The sequence below is a fragment of the Nicotiana tabacum genome, chromosome 7 (assembly GCF_000715075.1).
Source record: "Nicotiana tabacum cultivar K326 chromosome 7, ASM71507v2, whole genome shotgun sequence".
NCBI lineage: Eukaryota > Viridiplantae > Streptophyta > Magnoliopsida > Solanales > Solanaceae > Nicotiana > Nicotiana tabacum.
Genome location: NC_134086.1, coordinates 63,535,516 through 63,554,528, shown reverse-complemented (window position 1 = coordinate 63,554,528; position 19,013 = coordinate 63,535,516). Strand labels below are relative to the sequence as shown.

Below are 19,013 nucleotides of genomic sequence, written 5' to 3'. Positions count from 1 at the left end.
ATATTATTTTCCAACATTTCCATCCTCCTAACAAAGACCTTTATACCACAAAATGAGAAACATTACAGGAATAGAGAGCATCTTTCCGGTCCATTAAAGTGCTTTACTTTCTCATTTACCTTTTTCTTAAAATGGTTGCTATTGAGTCTTCACTTCACGGCAAAGTTTTCCCAACAAAAAGCCTCACGAGTTTGTTTCTATCCTACTTTTCTGCTATTTTCCTTTTCCTTTCTTCCTTATTTCCGTTTTCTTATCTCACCAAGAAGAGAGGAATAATTAAATTTACAGCTACGGAGATGTCAAAAGTCCATATCAAGCAACTGCCTTTCAAGGTATTTGAACTTGATGCTTTTACTCACAAAATCAACTAATACAAAAGGTGCTTTCATACATAATTACATATCAGCACCAAAAGAAAACTTATCAAGCAGGATTTAAAAAAAAAAACAATTATCTCACTGCTATACTTGAGGGTTGAAGCATTCTGTACAAGCTACCTAGATCATAGTTCTTCATATTTAGAAAGTCATAGCTAACTCATACTACAAGTGGTTTAACAGCTGCTACATTGATTGGTTGGCTTGCTATTATTAGACATGGAGTTGGTAAAGGGACTGACATCAAGCTATAGATAGTTGTAGAAAGCTCCTCTCCATCTGACACATGGACAAATCCATGAAAGGCATGTGTATACTCTATAGATGTTGAAATTCATACCAAATTTAAAATTTTAAACCCGTGAGAAATGACAAATTTTACTTGTCATAAATTTAGAAACATGCAACAATCAATTTTTAAAAAACATTTCACCAAAACCGAAATACATTTTTTGTTGGCTTTAATCAGTATTTTATGTATAATGTTGTTGCACTGAGAAAAGGTTCTCGTCATTCACATAATGAAAAATTATTCTTGCCAATTGTGACACAATTAGCAATTCAACGGGACAGTAAACATATGGTGGAAATATTAGTACATTCTAAAAGATTTTAACCTAACTCATTAGATTTTTTCGGGTGCAATCATAATATTCAACATGATCACATAAAAATAATGTATATCTCAATTCCGAATGCACCAACCTCCATACCGACAGACCTCTATGAACAATCCTCAAGTCTAAAGAAACATTATATGATGCAAACAAGATAATTAGAGGTCCAAGATGCACAGGTGTAGCCATATATTGCCAATAGTGGACACAAATTCATTGTTGAAAACTGTTTCGTTCTTAGCATCATAAGCAGCATTGAATATCCTCTCTCTCAGAGAACCATATGTCTTCACATCATTCATAATGGTGCAAAAGGCAAGCATATAAGTTAGTTGTGGATCACATAAAATTTCAATTAGCAAAAATAGAAAATCAGCATCCAACAGTATTACAAGGAATATAATCTATTGTATAACTGAGGAACGCTGGAAAATATTGTAAAGACCTGACGTCATTTTGTGTATTTGAGTCTTGTTTCCCCTTTTGAAGCTTCCTGTATGTGTATTTGTGGTTTTATGACTTGCAGGGATGGTTGGTTTTGTTTCGAGGAAGTTTTGGAATGATTTGGACTCTTTGGTTCTTGGTTTAGAAGCTTAAGTTGGAAATTTTGACCTAGGTTTGACTTTTATGAAAACGACCTTGGAACGGTATTTTGATAGCTCTGATAGGTTCGTATAGTTATTTTTGACTTGGGCGTATGCCCGTAATTGAAGTCAGAGGTTCCTAGGTTGATTTGACTTATTTTGCCGAATGTTGGTTATTTGAAGGTTTAGAAATATCCTAAGTTTGATCGTATTTATTGTCCATATAACTGTTTATCTTGACAGTACAATTACAATTCAGCCCTTACTTTATTTCCTTTACATTTTCTCCTTCTTCTCTCTCAAACATGTAATGACCCGGCCGGTCGTTTCGAGAGTTATAGCCTCGTTCCGTTATTTTCTGCTTCTTTTGTGTTCTTCAGCTATTTTTTGACTTACCGGGTGAGTTGGTTCGGGTTCAGAGTGATTTTGGAGTGGCTTGAGACACCTAGTCTCTTAGGAAAAGGTTTAAGTTGGAAAAGTTGACCGGATATTGTCTTATGTGTAAACGATCTTGAATTTGAATTTTTATGGTTCTGTTAGCTTTGTTAGGTAATTTTAGACTTGGGAACATATTCGGAATGTGATATGGAGGCTCATGGTAGAACTAGGCTTGAATTGGCGAAAGTTAAAATTTTGGCGATTTTGGTCGGTAGTGGAAATTTTGATATCGCGGCCGGAATAGAATTCCGAAAGTTGGAATAGGTTCGTGGTGTCATTTTGACTTTGTACAAAATTTGAGGTCATCCGGACGTGGTTTAGCGGGTTTCGGCATCGGTTGTGGAATTCCGAAGTTTGGAAGTTCTTAGGCTTGAATCCCAGTGTAATTTGGTATTTTGATATTGTTTTGAGTGATCTAAAGGTTCGACTAAGTTTGTATGATGTTATGGGTCGTGTCGGTATATTTGGTTGTGGTCCCGAGTGCCTCGAGGTGATTTTGGGTCGTTATCGGATTGTTTTGAGTTGAAGAAGTGTTGGTGAAGCTACTAGTTCTGGTATTTTCGCACCTGCGGTGGGGAGCCCACAGGTGCGGTCCCACAGAAATGAAGAGGAGCTCGCAAAATGCGAGTAAGGCTGAGGTGGATTGGAAGCGCAGGTGCGAGATTGGGAGATTCCATAGATGCGGAAGTGAAGCGTAGATGCGTAAAAAGGGGCTGAGGGGAAAGGATCGCAGAAGTGGGCAGGGCCTGTACGTGCGAATATTTGACCGCAAATGCGGATTTTTGGAGAGTAATTGGGATCCACACCTGCAGTGGAATTTTTGCAGGTGCGACGTCGCAGAAGCGTAAATGGTAGCGCAAATACAGTTTTGCTGGGCAGAAGGTATAAATAGAACACTTCGAGATTTTTCCTCATTTCCAATTTTCAACTCGGACTTTGGAGCTTTAGAGGTAATTTTTGAAGGGGATTCAAGGATTTTCACTAAGGTAAGTCCCTTGAGCCTAGGTACCCTTAGCTATGGTATTTTTTTCATTGATTTCTCATCTAATTAGTGAGGTTTTGAAGTCAAAATTGGGAGTAAGGGGTTGGGATTTTGGAGATTGAACTTTGGGGTTTTGAGTGACCAAATGAGGTCAGATTTTGGTTAATTTGGTATGATTAGACTCGTGAGTGAATGGGCTTTCTAGTTTTGTAACTTTTGTCGGATTTTGAGACGTGGCTTAGGGGACCAGGTTTGAGCCAATTTCAGGATTTGAGTCCAATTTAGTAGTTTGTCTTGTGAAATTGGTTCCTTGGCATATATTGATTGTGTTGTATTACTTTTGTCTAGATTCAGGACATTTGGAGGCCGATTCAAGAGGTAAAGGCATCACAGAGTAGGATTTTGCTCGGATTTAGGTAAGTAACAGTTATAAATCTGGTCCTGGGGTATGAAATCCTGGACATTGTGTCTTGTGACTATTTTGGAGGTGACGCACATGCTATGTGACGGGCGTGTGGGCATGCACCGAGAGGATTGTGACTTGGTTTGTCCTGTAAAACTATAAAGTTGGACAACATGTTGATATTTATATGCTCTCTATATGTTATGAAAGATTGACTGTAAATCATGTTAGAAACCATGTTTAGACTATATGTTGGTACTGTTGGGTCCTGTAGGGGCCGCGTTACTTTATGAATTGCTTGTTATGTGTTATTTGTACTCAATCACAGTTTACTCGTATATCATATCTCAGTCCATGTTATTCTATCTGATACTTTATGTTATTGTTGTTTGGGCTGATTCTCCTGATTTATAAGAGATCGAGAGGCTGAAGAGACTGGCGACTGAGTGAGGCCAAGGGCCTGATATGAGGATATTTATGGGATCGAACTGCACGTCGCAACATGTTTTATTGATTTATAACTGAGTGAGGTCTAGGGCCTGATTGATTTATGCCATGATTGGCTTGTTATAGCACTTGGGCCGAAGGAGCCCCTCTGGAGTCTGCACAACCCCAGTGAGCGCAGGTATCTACTGAGTGCGAGTGGAGAGTATCGAGTGCCGAGTGCTGAGTGGTGAGCGATTGTGAGGAATGAGTGATGGGGAGGAATGAGTGATTGTGAGGTTGGAGTGATTGGGAGGACTGAGAGATGGTTTCTTGAGAGACAGTATATGATGACATTATTAATGCACACAGTTGCCTTATATCCATGTTTTGAAAACTGTTAAAAGAAATTCTTACCTGGTTTTACTTGAACTTGCCTAAAATAAACTGATTTGACTTGAATTATTGGAATTTGGAAAGCATGACTATTTTCCTTTCTGAAAGTAATGAAAATGAACTAAAACTGTGTAGCTCGTCAATATCTTCAGTTCCTTATTTATTATTGTTACTTACTGAGCTGGTGTACTCACGTTACTCCCTGCATCTCGTGTGCAGATCTAGGAGTTGTTGGACGCGAAGGTTGTTGATAGTATTCGTAGCTGGTTATTGGAGATCGTGAGGTAGCTGCTGGCGTTCGCAGCCCTGCTTTCTTCTTCCCTGTCTTACTTTATTTTCTGTATTTAGATTCCAGACTATGTTAGTCTTGTTACTTTTGGATCGGTTATGTTAGATACTTATGACTAGAAACACCCCGATGTCGGGCTTTATTTCCGCACTTATGTTTTTTAGGGTTCACCCCGTTCTATGGTAAAGTTTTTAGTTATTTTAAAAGTCTTGATTTATTTCTGATTATTGTTGAAATCATTTTGGTAATGTCAGCTGGCCTACTATCTTCGATAGGCGCTATCATGACGGGTCATGTTTTGGGTTGTGACAAAACTATTAACCTACTTCCTTGGGCATGAAGAACAAGATGAATAGGGAAAAATAAAAAAGAAAAGGGTAAACTATTGGTGGAAAAGAATAATAAGGACAAGGAGGGATTTGGAGATTCAGGTGAAGAAGAAACAATGGCAGTAGTAACCAGCGGGGGAAGTTAATGGATTGTTGGTTGGTGGTGAAGAAATACTAAGAGGAAGAGTGAGGTAAGACCTTGAAAGGAAGAATAAGAAAATAGAAGAGCAAGACATAATGTTATTGCAACAATAATGGGGAGAGTTAGACTAGGAGAAGAAGGAGAATAGAGGTTCACTTGTCGGTGCGAATGTCGGTAGGAGGTAGAAGAAAATAACAAAGGCAAAAAGAACAAATAAAAGGGAGTTCAGAAAATAGCAAGACTAGAAAATAAAATAAAAAAGATTAAGAAATATTAAATATCTATTTTTCTAGGGGATACTCACAACAACGCCCAAGTAGAGCCTCATCCATCATAAAGTCCTTCCCATTTATCTTCAAGCAAATTGTGTCCCTCTTCACTACAAACATGTCAGCATAAAAACTACTTACCTCCTCTTCATACACTTTTGAACTCTTGATATAAAAAAAATGAGTCCACTTTTAGATTTCACAAATCTCCGCCAACTACCGCATGCTTGAGTGATTAAGTATCTCAGAGTTAAACACTTTTCCCCACAAAACTTTCTGCTTCTGCTGCCTAGTGGTGGTTCATTTAGGAACAGAATCTTTTGTCGCTTTCCCACCACTTCTAGCAGCTAGAAACTGGGCTACAGATAGGTCATCCTCACTATCATCAGATTCTCCCTCAGACACTAACTTCATATCAGGCACACAACCGCTAAAGGGACTGTAACAGAGTGAGCAAAAGAGGTAGGATCAGCACTGTCCAGGGGCTATCTTGTACAACTTGAAGTTTCATCCCAAGTATACGTAGAGAACTCCTCTTGGCTAGAGAGAACAGATCCCTCTTTAGGCTCCCATGTAGTACTGATCGGTGCTTGGTCCCTTTGAGGCACCTAATCCACATTACCATGTTCTTCCTGAGTCTATACACCTACACCATCAGCCAAAGAATCCCCAGCCAACTTCTCCACAACAACAACATGCTTCTTTTAAAGAGAAGTAGAGCCTTTTTTAAGTCCATCACTTTCGTCTGTATCACACTCATTACCCAAAAATGTTGTAGTAGGAGATGATGGAATATTACTTGATTTTGATGAGATGTTCAGATCAACCCCTTCAACACTTGGAGTATCAGAAATGCCAGATGCATGGACACGCTCAACCACACCAAGAACAGACATTCTATCTAGTCGCTCTTCCTCAACACGCTGACTAGATACTTCTACCCCTTTGTCTCTTTCCATGATTTCTTCTGTAGTTTGAAGAAAGCGAGAAGTGGAGGAAGTCTGTTCTGGTTTGACCTTCTCTCTTTTAGCAAAAAAAGAGGGAGAAGTAATAAATTTTTAGGGATTTAGGCTCTTATCGGTGATATGGGAACCAGAACTAGATGGTGTAGGGGAAGGGACAGTAGATGTAGGTTGGTTTGAAATTGGGGCTTCAGTGGGTAAAGGTTGTGGCTCCGATCCAGATGGCTATGCCTCATAAGACAGAGACACGCCAAGATTTTCTTTAGTGGGTTTAGGAGACATGGTATGTGGTGAAGACATGTTTGATTTTGTGATATCAATAAGACACAAGGAAGAGGGTTTAGGAGAAAAGAGGTGTTCGATGTAGAAAGTGTGGAGAGAGACTGACTTTTGGGGTATTTAGAGTAAAAAGAGAGATTGGTCACTATTGGGTGTGAGAGAAGAGATGGCTAGTCGGATCGGTTTGTTACGAGTGCAACGTTTTAGTTCAAAAGTCATCAAACGAGGCGGAAGTAATAAATGACGTTGTACTCTAGCTGTTTAAAATGCATATAAGTGTAAGAGGAACTCCTAACCTCAATCATAGGAACCAGGTTGCTTGATAATTTTTGAAACTATGAGCATCAACTTTCAATTAACTGCAATGTCATTTGGCACTTTTTTGTTCTGAATTTTCCATGCGTGTCTATTTCTAACGGTATAGAATTGAGTTAAAAGTTGTCAGAAAACACTTTTTATCAATTCACCTTACCATCCTTTCATAGCCAATCATTGAGGGACTGGGTTCCCAGTTCAACCCTAACTCCAGGCGATTTCTTTCAGAATGCTCTCTGCTCAGTGCTTTGGTAAAGATATCTATTACCTGGTCCTTTGTTTTGCAAAACATTATACAGATGAGTCCTTTTTCAACATTGTCCCTCAAGAAATAATGTCGCACATTAATGTACTTTGTCCTCGAATGCTGAACCGGTTTCTTTTCCATGTTGATAGTGAAAGTACAAAAGAGGGGGGGTGAATTGCTTATTTTAAAATTAATTATTATAAGTTGAATAGTTTTTCATAGTCGACAAGATGTAATAGCGAGATACTAAGAAGCGCATAATTAAAATGCAAAAGTAAAGTGTAGGAATTAAAGTCAACAAAGTTTTTATACTGGTTCGAATTCAATGTGAATCCCAATCCAGTCCCCTTGGGTTGCAAGGGAGTTCTGTTTCAATGATTGGGTTTCTTAAGTACAAAGTGAATGGTGTAGTTTACACTAACAACTCAGTTTCTATGTCACTTGTTTTTTCTTGATACAATGCCTCACTGACATTTTTCTCTCTTTTTTCTCTAACTTGTTACACAACAGATCTAGAAGACCTACAATGTTTGTTTGCAGTAGAACAAAGAGAGGGTAATTGGTTCGATCAAAGTATATTTCTCTAAGACCTAAGATTTCATATAAATACTTTGTAGGAGACCATTACTGAAGAGATTTGCCAACCTAATAGATTGATCCTTATAAAGAAATTAATTCTTTCCAAGAATAAGGGTAATTCCCGTTACTCTTCCTTGATGTGTGGACTTTGACAGCTTTTCATCTTTGAGTCTTGGTAGCGCTGAATTTGCTCCTTAAATCTGGGTCCTTCCATCTTCAATGCTTCTTTTCCTTTTTAACTCTTCAAGCAATCTCTGATATGATTTTCTTGCCAGATTCTCAGTGCTTCTTTTCCTTTTGAGTACTTCAATCAATCTTTGATTGATTTCTCCCTTTGATTTTGACTGTTGCACTTCGATCTTGGTTGATTACCTTGAGTCCCTACACTAAAAACACTTATATTATTTTTCATCATTAAAACTAAAACCTAACAGAGAGAACTTTTGTTATCACACAATAATGGCATAGATTAAGAAAACATACCAAAATCCTCTAGTTGTTGCTTGTTCCATAGCAGTTGGGCATAACAGGAAGCAGCTGCCACATATTCAGCTTCTGCAGTAAAGAGGCCACAGAGTTTTATTTTTTTGTACCCCATGAAATCAAGCATGACCCCATAAAGTGTGTCATTCCAGATGTACTATTTCTATTGACTAGATATCCAGCATAATCAGCATCAGCATACCAAATTAAATCAAAATTATCTCCTGAGGGATAATAGAGGACCAGGTCCTGCATTCCCTTGAGATATCTCAAAATTCTCTTGGCAGCCTTCTAATGAGATTCTTTTGGACTTGATTGAAATCTAGTACATAACCCAACATTAAACACAATGTTAGGTCTGCTGGCGGTCAGGTACAGAAGTAATCTAGTAATACCCCTATACATAGTTTCTTTTACCGGAAAACTAGGTTCGTCCATGTCTAGACGAGTGGTAGTAGCGATAGGAGTAGCGATGGTTTTGAGCTTTCCATTTCAAATATTTTCAGCAGATCCTTGATGTACTTCTGCTAACTTATCATAGTTCCTTTAGAGATTTTCTTTACTTGTAACCCAAGGAAGAAGTATAGTTCCCACATCATGCTCATCTCAAATTCACTTCCCATGAGCTTTGCAAACTCCTCACAAAGGGAATCATTTGTTGCACCAAAAATGATGTAATCAATATAGACTTGCATAATTAACAAGTGCCTCCCTCGTTTCTTTAGAAACAATGTGTTGTCAATTTTCACTCTAGTGAAGCCATTCTCCATAAAGAACCTGGACAATCTCTCGTACCATGCACAAAGGGGCTGTTTAAATCCATATAAATCTTTGTCAAGCTTAAAGACATGTTCAGAATGTTCATGACATTTAAATTCAAGTTGTTGCTTAACAAAAACTTCCTCCTTCAAGTATTCATTCAGAAATGCACTATTAATATCCATTTGGAACAATTTCAATTTCATATGAGATGCAAACGCAATAAGAATTCTAATGGCTTCTATTCTGGCAACAGGAGCGAAAGTTTAATCGTAGTCAATTCCTTCTTCTTGATTATGACCTTAGACCACCAGCCTAACTTTATTTCTTGTTGTATTGCCAAACTCATCAAGCTTGATTCTAAACACCCATCTAGTTACAATCATTGTTCTATCTGAGGGCTGAGGAACCACATGCCACACTTTTCTCCTTTCAAATTGAAGTAGCTCTTCTTGCATAGCATCAATCTAATCAACATCTTTCAACGCTTCCTTGATATTGTTTGGCTCAATTTGTGACAAGAAGTATGAGAAAGCAAACATGTTTCTTGCCTTGGATCTACTCTGAATCCAGGAGTCCAAAGGCGTGATCACATTTTAAAGAGGATGTGATCTCTTGTGCTTCCAGTTAGACACCTGAATTTCAGGACGTGAGATACCAGGTTCCTCCATGTGTGGCCCATCATTGGCATCAATGGAAGTATGAATGACACTTTCTTGCTCTGCATCAGGAGTACCTAGTACAACATCAACAACTCTATTGCCAGCTTCAGTTGCTATGATGCAGGGACTAGGTTCCTACAAATCAGCTAGAAGTTATGATATATCTTCTTCACTAATCACCTTGACTTGACTTATTAGATCTGCTTTCCTATTTACCATATCTATAGCCTCTCCAAGGACCTTTGAGAAGTCTCTATTTTGATCATTATTGTTATGTGAATCTTTCCCACTTTAGTGGTGAGATTCATCAAAGATCACATATATACTTTCCTCTAGACATTGAGTCCTTTTGTTATAGACGGTGTATGCTTTGCTTTGAGAAGAGTAGCCAAGAAAGATTCCTTCATCTCTTTTAGTATCAAATTTTCCCAATGTCCTTATGATTATTGAGAACAAAGAATTTGCATCTAAACGCTCTTAGATAAATCAGCTTTGGTTTTCTCCCATCTAGCAGTTCATAAGTAGTCTTGTCAAGCAGGGGACCTAATCATGCACTTGTTAACCAAATAACAGGTTGTGTTTACTACTTCATCTCAGAAGCTCTTTGGCACACCACTATCAATCAACATTGTCCTAGCTATATCTTTAAGAGTCATATTTTTCTTTTCTATAACACCATTTTGTTAAGGTGTTCTAGGAGCAGAAACAGCATGACGTATACCATTTTTAGCACAGAATTCATCAAACTTCACATTGTCAAACTCAGTGAGCATACCTTATCAAGTCGGTTGATGAAATATAAACCAACACAGGATCCCTGTCGAGGAGCAAAGCAAATTAACAAGTTAAATGATCAGTATAAGAGCAGAAAAATTTCATTTCCTTCAAAAAAGTAAACTAAAAGAGTCCCAAAATGATTTTAAAAGCTGATAAAGTAGGCTTCCTTTGGTATATATCTGACGACAAACTAGTGGGAACCAATGTCAGCCGAGCGCCTAACCAGGCAAACAAATCAAAACAAAATAAAAAACTTGGTGAAATTTTCTTGATAATAACTGATAAAAAGGAAAATGAGGAGTCAATCAGTCAAGGTTGGTTGCTCATACAAAATTGTCATGTAAGGTATCAATTTCAGGATGATCTGCAAATCTACTAACAAGCTTCAATGAAAAGCGAGCAGATCTGCAGTTAAAATAATTAAAGCTCAGTCAGAGTACACAGAAGAGATTTAACTAACTGTTCTAACCTATACACATTCCACTTTCATATCTTCAATTCCTCAGAGGGTAATGGAGGGAGACAGATAGATAGAGCACAGAAAACAGGACAATTTGGTCACCAAGTTTTAAGCTAAAAGAAACATGCTAGAAATGAGTAAAATGGAGGTTATAGCAACATGTAGAGGATTATGCTATCGGCCAATCAAACAAATAGCTGGACATTAGAATACATGCAGTGATGCAGATGCTCTCCAAATAAACACCTGGCGTGCATCTAGTATGAAATAATGAAGCAAAGTAAGATGTAAACTACTGGGCAGGGACCATGTACTATCTATTTTATCTTTTTGTTCAGCTTGGGAATGGAAATTTCTTAAGTTTGACCTCGGCAGTTGGATGAGCAAGAACCAATATCAAGATAACTAGGATACTAGTTAGAAATTTGAAGTAGAATAGTCCTTTGAAATTCCATTTAAATTCTCTTGTACTTTTCAAGTTGTAAAATCTATTAGAATTTTGTGGAACATTGATATAATGTCAACTCGAGCAATATAACAGCACCAAAGTTATCAACACTGCCAAGTTAATAGAAAGAAGAGATGAATTTAGTTAAATACATGATAGAGTCCAAGAATGGTTCAATAGTCAGCTTGCCTCATGCCCTAAATGACAAACCAAACAGCAAATACTAGGAGAAATGCAGCTCTTACATAGTTGACACTACAAAGAGTACAGATATTTCTGGTGAAGGTTTAAATTGTTTTTGGGTTTTTGTCTGAGGTAAAAGATCATTTTATTTATAAAATCATAGTGCTAAGTCCATTACCCCCAGCGACACGTAGATTCAGCCCTGAATTGGCAACGTGAGACTTTTCATCATCCATGTTCAAAATAAAGTGGTAGTATAACACATGTTAGAAATCAAATTCCATACAATATAAATCCATTCTTCACTAAATCTCATCTTTCTCATGACAGAACACATGAAATGCGAAGACATTCTATCATATTCTTTATTCATGTCAATTTTCATGATCACATTCCCTCCTCTATTTGGTTTTTTGATATCATAGATTATTTCTTGAGCCAAAGCAACATCTTTAACTTTTTGAATAGTAGGGACAACCATAAGAGCCTTATTATCAACATTATCAATTGGTTTAGGAATCAGATCTAAAATGCTTAAATCAATGGTGTTAATATCTTGAGAAAAACGGCTCTTGTAAAATTCAACTATTGCTGATCTAATATCTTCATCTCCTTCTATCTACACACATAGGTGCATTGTTATTTGAGAAATTGAAAAACACGCAGAGAAGCAAAATGGGTAGGCAATAATACCACAACAGAACTCGTTGGCGGCATTTCTACGACGGAGAAGTGACATACAGTTCATGTTGATCGCCGGTGGTAGTGGCGAGGTGGTCGAGAATAGTTCAAAAATGAGGTTCAGCTTTTGAATCCATCAGTTGAAACTAATTAATTAGGAATTGCATGAAGTATTAGTGTACAACAGTAGGAGATTATTACTTCATCTTGTTAGTAGTATGTATGTATACACGTGGGATTTTGTTAGGAAGTTAGTGGAAATGATTTTTCTATATATAGGTAGTTAGCTCAATGTAACAGTTTAGTTTTCATTTTTTCATTTCAATACAGCACTCTGCTTCTTCTCTTCTCTATCAACTCTATTATGGTATTATCAGATTAGGGATTCCATTGTTGACTCACTCGAACTTCTTCATGGTATCAGAGCGGTAGAATTGCGATTGCGAGTTGAATTCGTTGATCCTGTTCAATTCATAGCAATGTCAACCTTCGAATTGCAGTTTGTGTATAAGGATTAATAATGGTAGAGAAAACTGATCTTGACCATAATCACCCACTATTTCTTCATCCATCGGACACCACCGGAGCTCCGATCATCTCAATTCAATTGATTGGTTCAGAAAACTATTCCACCTAGAGTCGTGCGATACAGATCCAGCTATTAGGAAAGAACAAGCTAGGGTTAGTCGACAGTAATCTAAAAATGGGGGATTTTGATACGGAACCAGGTCATCAATGGGTAGATGCAATGCTATTGTCTTAGGGTAGATTATGAGCTCAGTATCGAAGGAATTGATTGCTAGAATATTATATGCAGGAGATGCGAGAAAAGTGTGGGAGGATCTGAGAGAACGATTTGATAAAGTGAATACATCACAAGCGTATCAACTACAAAAAGCTATAGCAACAATAACTCAGGGAATAGACAGTGTTTCAGTTTACTTCTCTAAACTCAAAAATTTGTGGGATGAGTTTGACAGCATAGTTCCTCCTCCATGTGACTTTGCTAGATCAAAGAACTTCACCAAAACACTGTAAGGCAAAAGGTATCAAAGTTTCTAATGGGCTTAAATGACAACTATGAGCAGGCTCGTAGCCAAATTCTTATGACCAATCCAACACCAAACATCAACAAAGAATATGCAATGCTTAATGAAAGGGAAGGTTAGAGGTCAATAACTAATGCCTTTGTTGTTGGTGAAGGGATTGACTTGGCTGCTTTGCTAAAAGGTAAAGAAGGAAATTACCAGACCTATCAGAAACCAAAGAGAAACTGGAATGTACAATGTGATTTCTGTCATACGAAAGGCCATGCAAAAGAGGGATGCTGCAAGATAATTGGTTACCCTCAGGACTTCAAGAACAAGAAGAAACGAAACACAAACACAACATATAATGTTCAGGTTGAGAATCTTAACGCAAATTTTGCAGGTGTTAATGATAAAAAAGGAGAAATATCATAGGCAATAAAGGAAGGAAACTGGCAAAGAGTACCTTAACTCATAGCAGATCAATATGATCAGTTCATGAAGCTGTTCAACAAAGATCCTCCAAAGGAAGCAATGGCTAACATGGCAGGTACAACTTGTTCCTTTATGGCTAAGATAGCAAAGGGAAATTGGATAGTCGATAGCAACCAACCATATGGTAGCTGATTTAGGAATGTTAACAGATGTTAAGGACATTAGCCCTACTAGAGACAAAAGAGTTCACTATCCTAATGGAGATTGTACAATTGTGTCACATGTTGGTAATTGAAAAATCATAGAAACAGGGGAAATACAAGATGTACTGTATGTTCCTGAGTTTACATACAACCTACTTTTAGTATCAAACATAACAAGAGATTTACATTGCTTTATCTCCTTTTACCCTGATTTTGCCTATTCCAGGACCTCTCAAATGGGAAGGTGAGGGGGATTGGTAGAGAGAAAGATGGACATTACTTGCTAGTCCCAAAGGCTTATCTTAAGGATGGAAATAATACACCACCAATAGTCAAAAGACTAAGTGTACAAAAAACAAAGGACGACATATTTCTGTGGCACAAAAGGTTAGGACATGCATCTAGAGGATCTCTGAAGGAACTTCTGGGATATAAATTGGAGGATTGCAAATCTGTAATAGATAGTTGTGATGTATGTCCAATGGCTAGACATGTGAGATAGCCTTTTTCATTGAGCAGTACTAAAACCACTAGAATTTTTAAATTTTTCACTTAGATGTATGGGGACCTTGCAGTACACCAACATTTGATGGTAATAAATTCCTCCTTACAAAATTGTAGATGATTACTCTCGTGTGACCTGGATCTTTCTCTTGCAATTTAAAAGTGATGTTATGATTATTTTTAAGTCATTTCTTAAGGTGATCAAAACACAATTCAATGGAATAGTACAGACAATTAGGTCTGACAATGATGGAGAGTTTGTAAATTCAGCAATGAAAGACCTATGTAAGTCTATGGGAATAGTTCTTCAAAAAACTTGTGTTTATACACTATAGAAAAATGGTGTAGCTGAGAGAAAATACAAATATCTACTTGAAGTTGTAAGAGCTTTCAAGTTTCAAGGCCATATCCGAATGGAATTCTGGGGACACTGTTTCCTGGATGCAACATATGTTATTAACAGGCTACCATCACAGGCTCTTGATGGTAAGTCACCATATGAATTGTTCTTTAGTAGGAAGTCTTCCATTTCTCATCTGAAAACACTAGGATGCTTATGTTTTGCAAGTGCCTTATCCAGGATTGATAAATTTGCCAGTAAAGCTACCAGGTTAGTTTTTATGGGATATTCTGGTATCACTAAGGGATACATCCTCTATGATTTAGATAGACACAAGTTCTTTGTCAACAGAGATGTAGTGTTGAGGGAATCTGTGTTTCCCTTTCAAACTATAAATGATGACTTAGGAAACAAATCAATCCTTATTTTCCCAATACTACTGATGATGATTTTGGTTTTGAAGGTGCATATATAGATGTCCCTATTGCTGCAACTGAGCAGCTGTATGTGGCAGATGAAAATGCAGATGACATTATTCCTGGTATTGAGCACTTACATGATTCGGACAACATTGCAAATGATTCACCTGCTGAAACCAGCCTTATACTACCACTGGAAGCACCTCTCCTATAATAAGTGATTCAGAGGCTATCACATTCTTCCCTTCTCCTTATATTGCAGAGACATATCCTAATTCCCTAAGAAGATCACATAGGGAATCTAAGGAACCTATCTGGCTGAAAGATTATGTCACTATAAGGAAATTAGTTAACATTGTTTTATATCCCATCCACAATTATGTCTCCTATGATAATCTATCTCTTTCTTACCAGGCATACTTGGGTGTTTTCTCTTCTGTTGTTGAACCCATAATCTTTCAGGAAGATTCTAAGGATGCAAGATGGGTTGAGGCTATGAACACAGAAAGTCAAGCTTTGAAAGACAACAAGACTTGGGAACGGGTTCCTTCCCTCAAGGGAAGACATCAATAGGTTGCAAATGGGTATACAAAGTCAAACTCAAGGCCAATAGTGATGCGGATGGATTCAAAGCTCGGTTGGTAGCCAAAGGCTACAATCAAAGAGAGGGTCTTGATTATAATGAGACCTTCTCCCCTATAGTGAAGATCACCACTGTGAGAACTGTACTTTTATTGGTAGCAATGCACAATTGGCCAGTCCACTAGCTAGATGAATAAATGCATATCTGCAAGGTGACTTACATGATGAAGTTTATATGCACTTACCATAGGGTTTTACAAGTCAGCGAGAGTATGGGTTGGTATGTCTATGTACACGGATAAAATTAGAGAGCCCGATTTTACGATCATTACTTCTCTCCATAGCTTCAGCTCAAAGGCCCAGGGGCACAGTTCGAGGTTTCGACCTCAAGGGTTCTTTATGCCCGACCTCGGGGCAGCATAAATTGATGGTCATCATGGATAAATGGGAAGTTTCCTAGGGACGTGGTCAAACCTGACAACACCTACAAGAATAGTACCAGTCTGTACTAGATTGCTAGGTAGTTGTACCAGCTACATTTCTTTGTAATAAATGCACATGTACTATGTTGGGATTTTCCTCCTATATAAAGGGGACATTTGTTATTTTTTGCACGGACATACACAACACCACATACAACATTCAATACAAATATGAGAACATTCTCTGCTCTCTAACTTAAACACATTCTCCCTCTACTCTATTGCTTACATTTATTGTATTTCATTAATTGCTCTTCATTAATTGCTCATTATTGATCATAAAGAGCCTTTATCAAAGCTCTTAAAACTAGCCCTTCATTGGCTATCCACAGCTTGGTACCTAGCTCGACCTCGAGGCCCCGTATAGTCTGGCTCGAGGCCTCGATTCTCGATCACTCGGTTTGCTTAAACATACTGCTTTCAAGTTCTTATCTCATTTTCTAGTCTCACACTTAGCATCTATTTACTAACAACTAGCATAAAAATAAATCACGTATATTTAGAACCACAAAATCAAATTTAATTGTAATTACCATTTTCAAGGTAAACAGTTTGGCGCCCACCATGGGGCTAAAAATAATAGTAGTTGTTTTCTTGCTGGTTTACTGCATAACGCAAGTTACTCTTCATACTTTTTCTTGTCCAAGAATCTTTGATTTCAGGTCAAAATGTCTAACTCAGCAAACACACATGAAAACAATGGTCTTAAGGACCATGGGGAGAATAGTGTAGCTGTTCCAGGTATTTGTGTACCACCACAAAACCCTGAAAGTAGACCAGAACCGATCTCCATGGGTATGTCTTACACAACGCCCAATGCTTTGATATCAGCTCCCACATTAATGGGAGTACACGCCAAGAAAATCAACAAGAAACTAAGAAAAATCCCACCTAGGAAGAAAGAGAGGTAGACAGGAGAAATGGAGCAAGAAAACCTCAGCACATCATTCATATGATCATGGGGGGGGGGCGACATTCCCCAAGGACCCGTGATCAAACAAGTAAAAGTGTCCGCTGCAATGGAAGGGTTAATTCGGGGCTGCATTTCTGAAGACATCCTTGCATTCAGTGACGAAGATTTTGAAACCTTTAATTAACCACAAAACGACACATTGGTAATTTCGTTTCTCTTGAATAACATTCAAATTAAACGTGTACTCGTGGATCCAGGTAGCTCGGCCAATGTAATCAGATCGAAGGTGGTAGAACAACTTGGGTTGCTCGATCAGATCGTACCTACCTCCTGAGTCCTCAACGGCTTCAACATTGCAGACAAAGCAACGAAGAGGGAGATCACCCTCCTGGTCAACATGTCCTGTGCAGTTCAGGACACCAAATTCCATATCATTGGAGGTGACATGAGGTACAATGCATTGCTTGGTACGTTGTGGATACACAACATGAGAGCAGTACCGTCAACTCTGTATCAGATGATGAAGTTTTCGACAAAGGATGGCAAAAAGACAGTATATGGAGAACAACATGCAACAAGGAAATGTTTGCGGTCCACTGGGAGGCATCAAATTCTGTACACTCTACCTCGGAAGAGCCACGAGTCAAACAGAGCCCCGAGGATGATGAAGACGATTTCCTTGCTTCCCGAACCTTTGTTGCCCCCTAAGATTCGGATGCAACAAAGTTGACTATTGAAGAACTAGAGCAATCTGTTTTGATCGAACATCTCATAGATTGGAAGGTATACCTGGGAACGGGACTAACCCCCGAACTCAGGAAAAAACTCATTCAATTTCTTATTAATAACATCAGTTGCTTTGCCTGGCCCCATTTAGATATGATATGAATCCCACCAAAAATAACCATCCATCGACTAAGTGTCGACCCTAGATTCAAACCGGTGAAACAAAAAAAGGAGACCCAGTCCGAAATAAAACACGCATTCATCAAGGACGAGGTAACAAAACTCCTAAAAATAGGGTCTATTAGGGAAGTAAAATATCTCTAATGGCTAGCCAATGTGGTGGTGGTGATTCCTAAAAAGGGAAATAAGTTAAGAATGTGCGTAGATTACAAAAACTTAAATAAAGCATGCCCCAAGGATTCATTCCCATTGCCTAACATCGACTGCTTGATCGATGCCACGACCAGTCACGAGACCCTCACCTTTCTCGACACCTACTCGGGGTATAATCAAATCCAGATGGACCCTAGAGATAGGGAAAAGAATTCGTTCATCAAGAAGTATGGTATATTGTTACAATGTAATGCCCTTCAGGTTCAAAAATACAGGAGCTACGTACCAGCGCCTAGTTAATAAAATGTTCGAACATCAAATAGGCAAATCCATTGAAGTTTATATTGATGACATGCTAGTTAAATCTCTACGCATAGAAGACCATTTGACTCATTTACAAGAGACATTCGACATCCTCAGAAGTTACAACATGAAACTCAATTCTGAGAAATGTGCCTTCGGAGTAGGTTCAGGCAAATTCTTAGGCTTCATGGTGTCAAACAGGGGAATCGAGATCACCCCGCCAAAATTAAGGCCATCGAAGAAATCACGGTGGTGAACAATGTGAAGGTCATGCAACTACTGATCGGGCGGATAGCAGCCTTGGGTCGATTCATATCGAGGTCATCGGACAGGAGTCATCATTTCTTCTCCTTGCTCAAAATGAAAAATAACTTCAAATGGACTCTGGAATGCCAATGTGCCTTAGAAGAGGTGAAACGATATCTGAACAACCCACCTTTACTCCACACTCCAAAGAAGGATGAGACACTATATTTATACCTGGCCGTGTCCGAGATAGCGGTAAGTGGTGTCCTAGTTCGAGAAGAACAAGGTACAAAATTCCCTGTTTATTATGTAAGTCGGACCCTAGGAGATGCCAAAACTAGGTATCAGCACCTAGAAAAATTAGCTCTTGCATTAATAAGCGCATCACGAAAACTGAAACCTTACTTTAAATGCC

General features: G+C 38.3%; 1 protein-coding gene across 1 annotated transcript; it reads left to right on the top strand.

Annotated features, from left to right (window-relative positions):
- Nucleotides 1–13,746: 13,746 nt before the first annotated feature.
- Nucleotides 13,747–16,988, top strand: LOC142162124 (uncharacterized). The gene is made up of 6 exons (XM_075218434.1): nt 13,747–13,830; nt 13,977–14,222; nt 14,590–14,864; nt 15,002–15,135; nt 15,276–15,556; nt 16,740–16,988. Exons 1-6 carry the CDS (start codon nt 13,747–13,749, stop codon nt 16,986–16,988), a joined length of 1,269 nt encoding a protein of 422 aa, XP_075074535.1.
- The last annotated feature ends 2,025 nt before the right edge of the window (nt 16,989–19,013 follow it).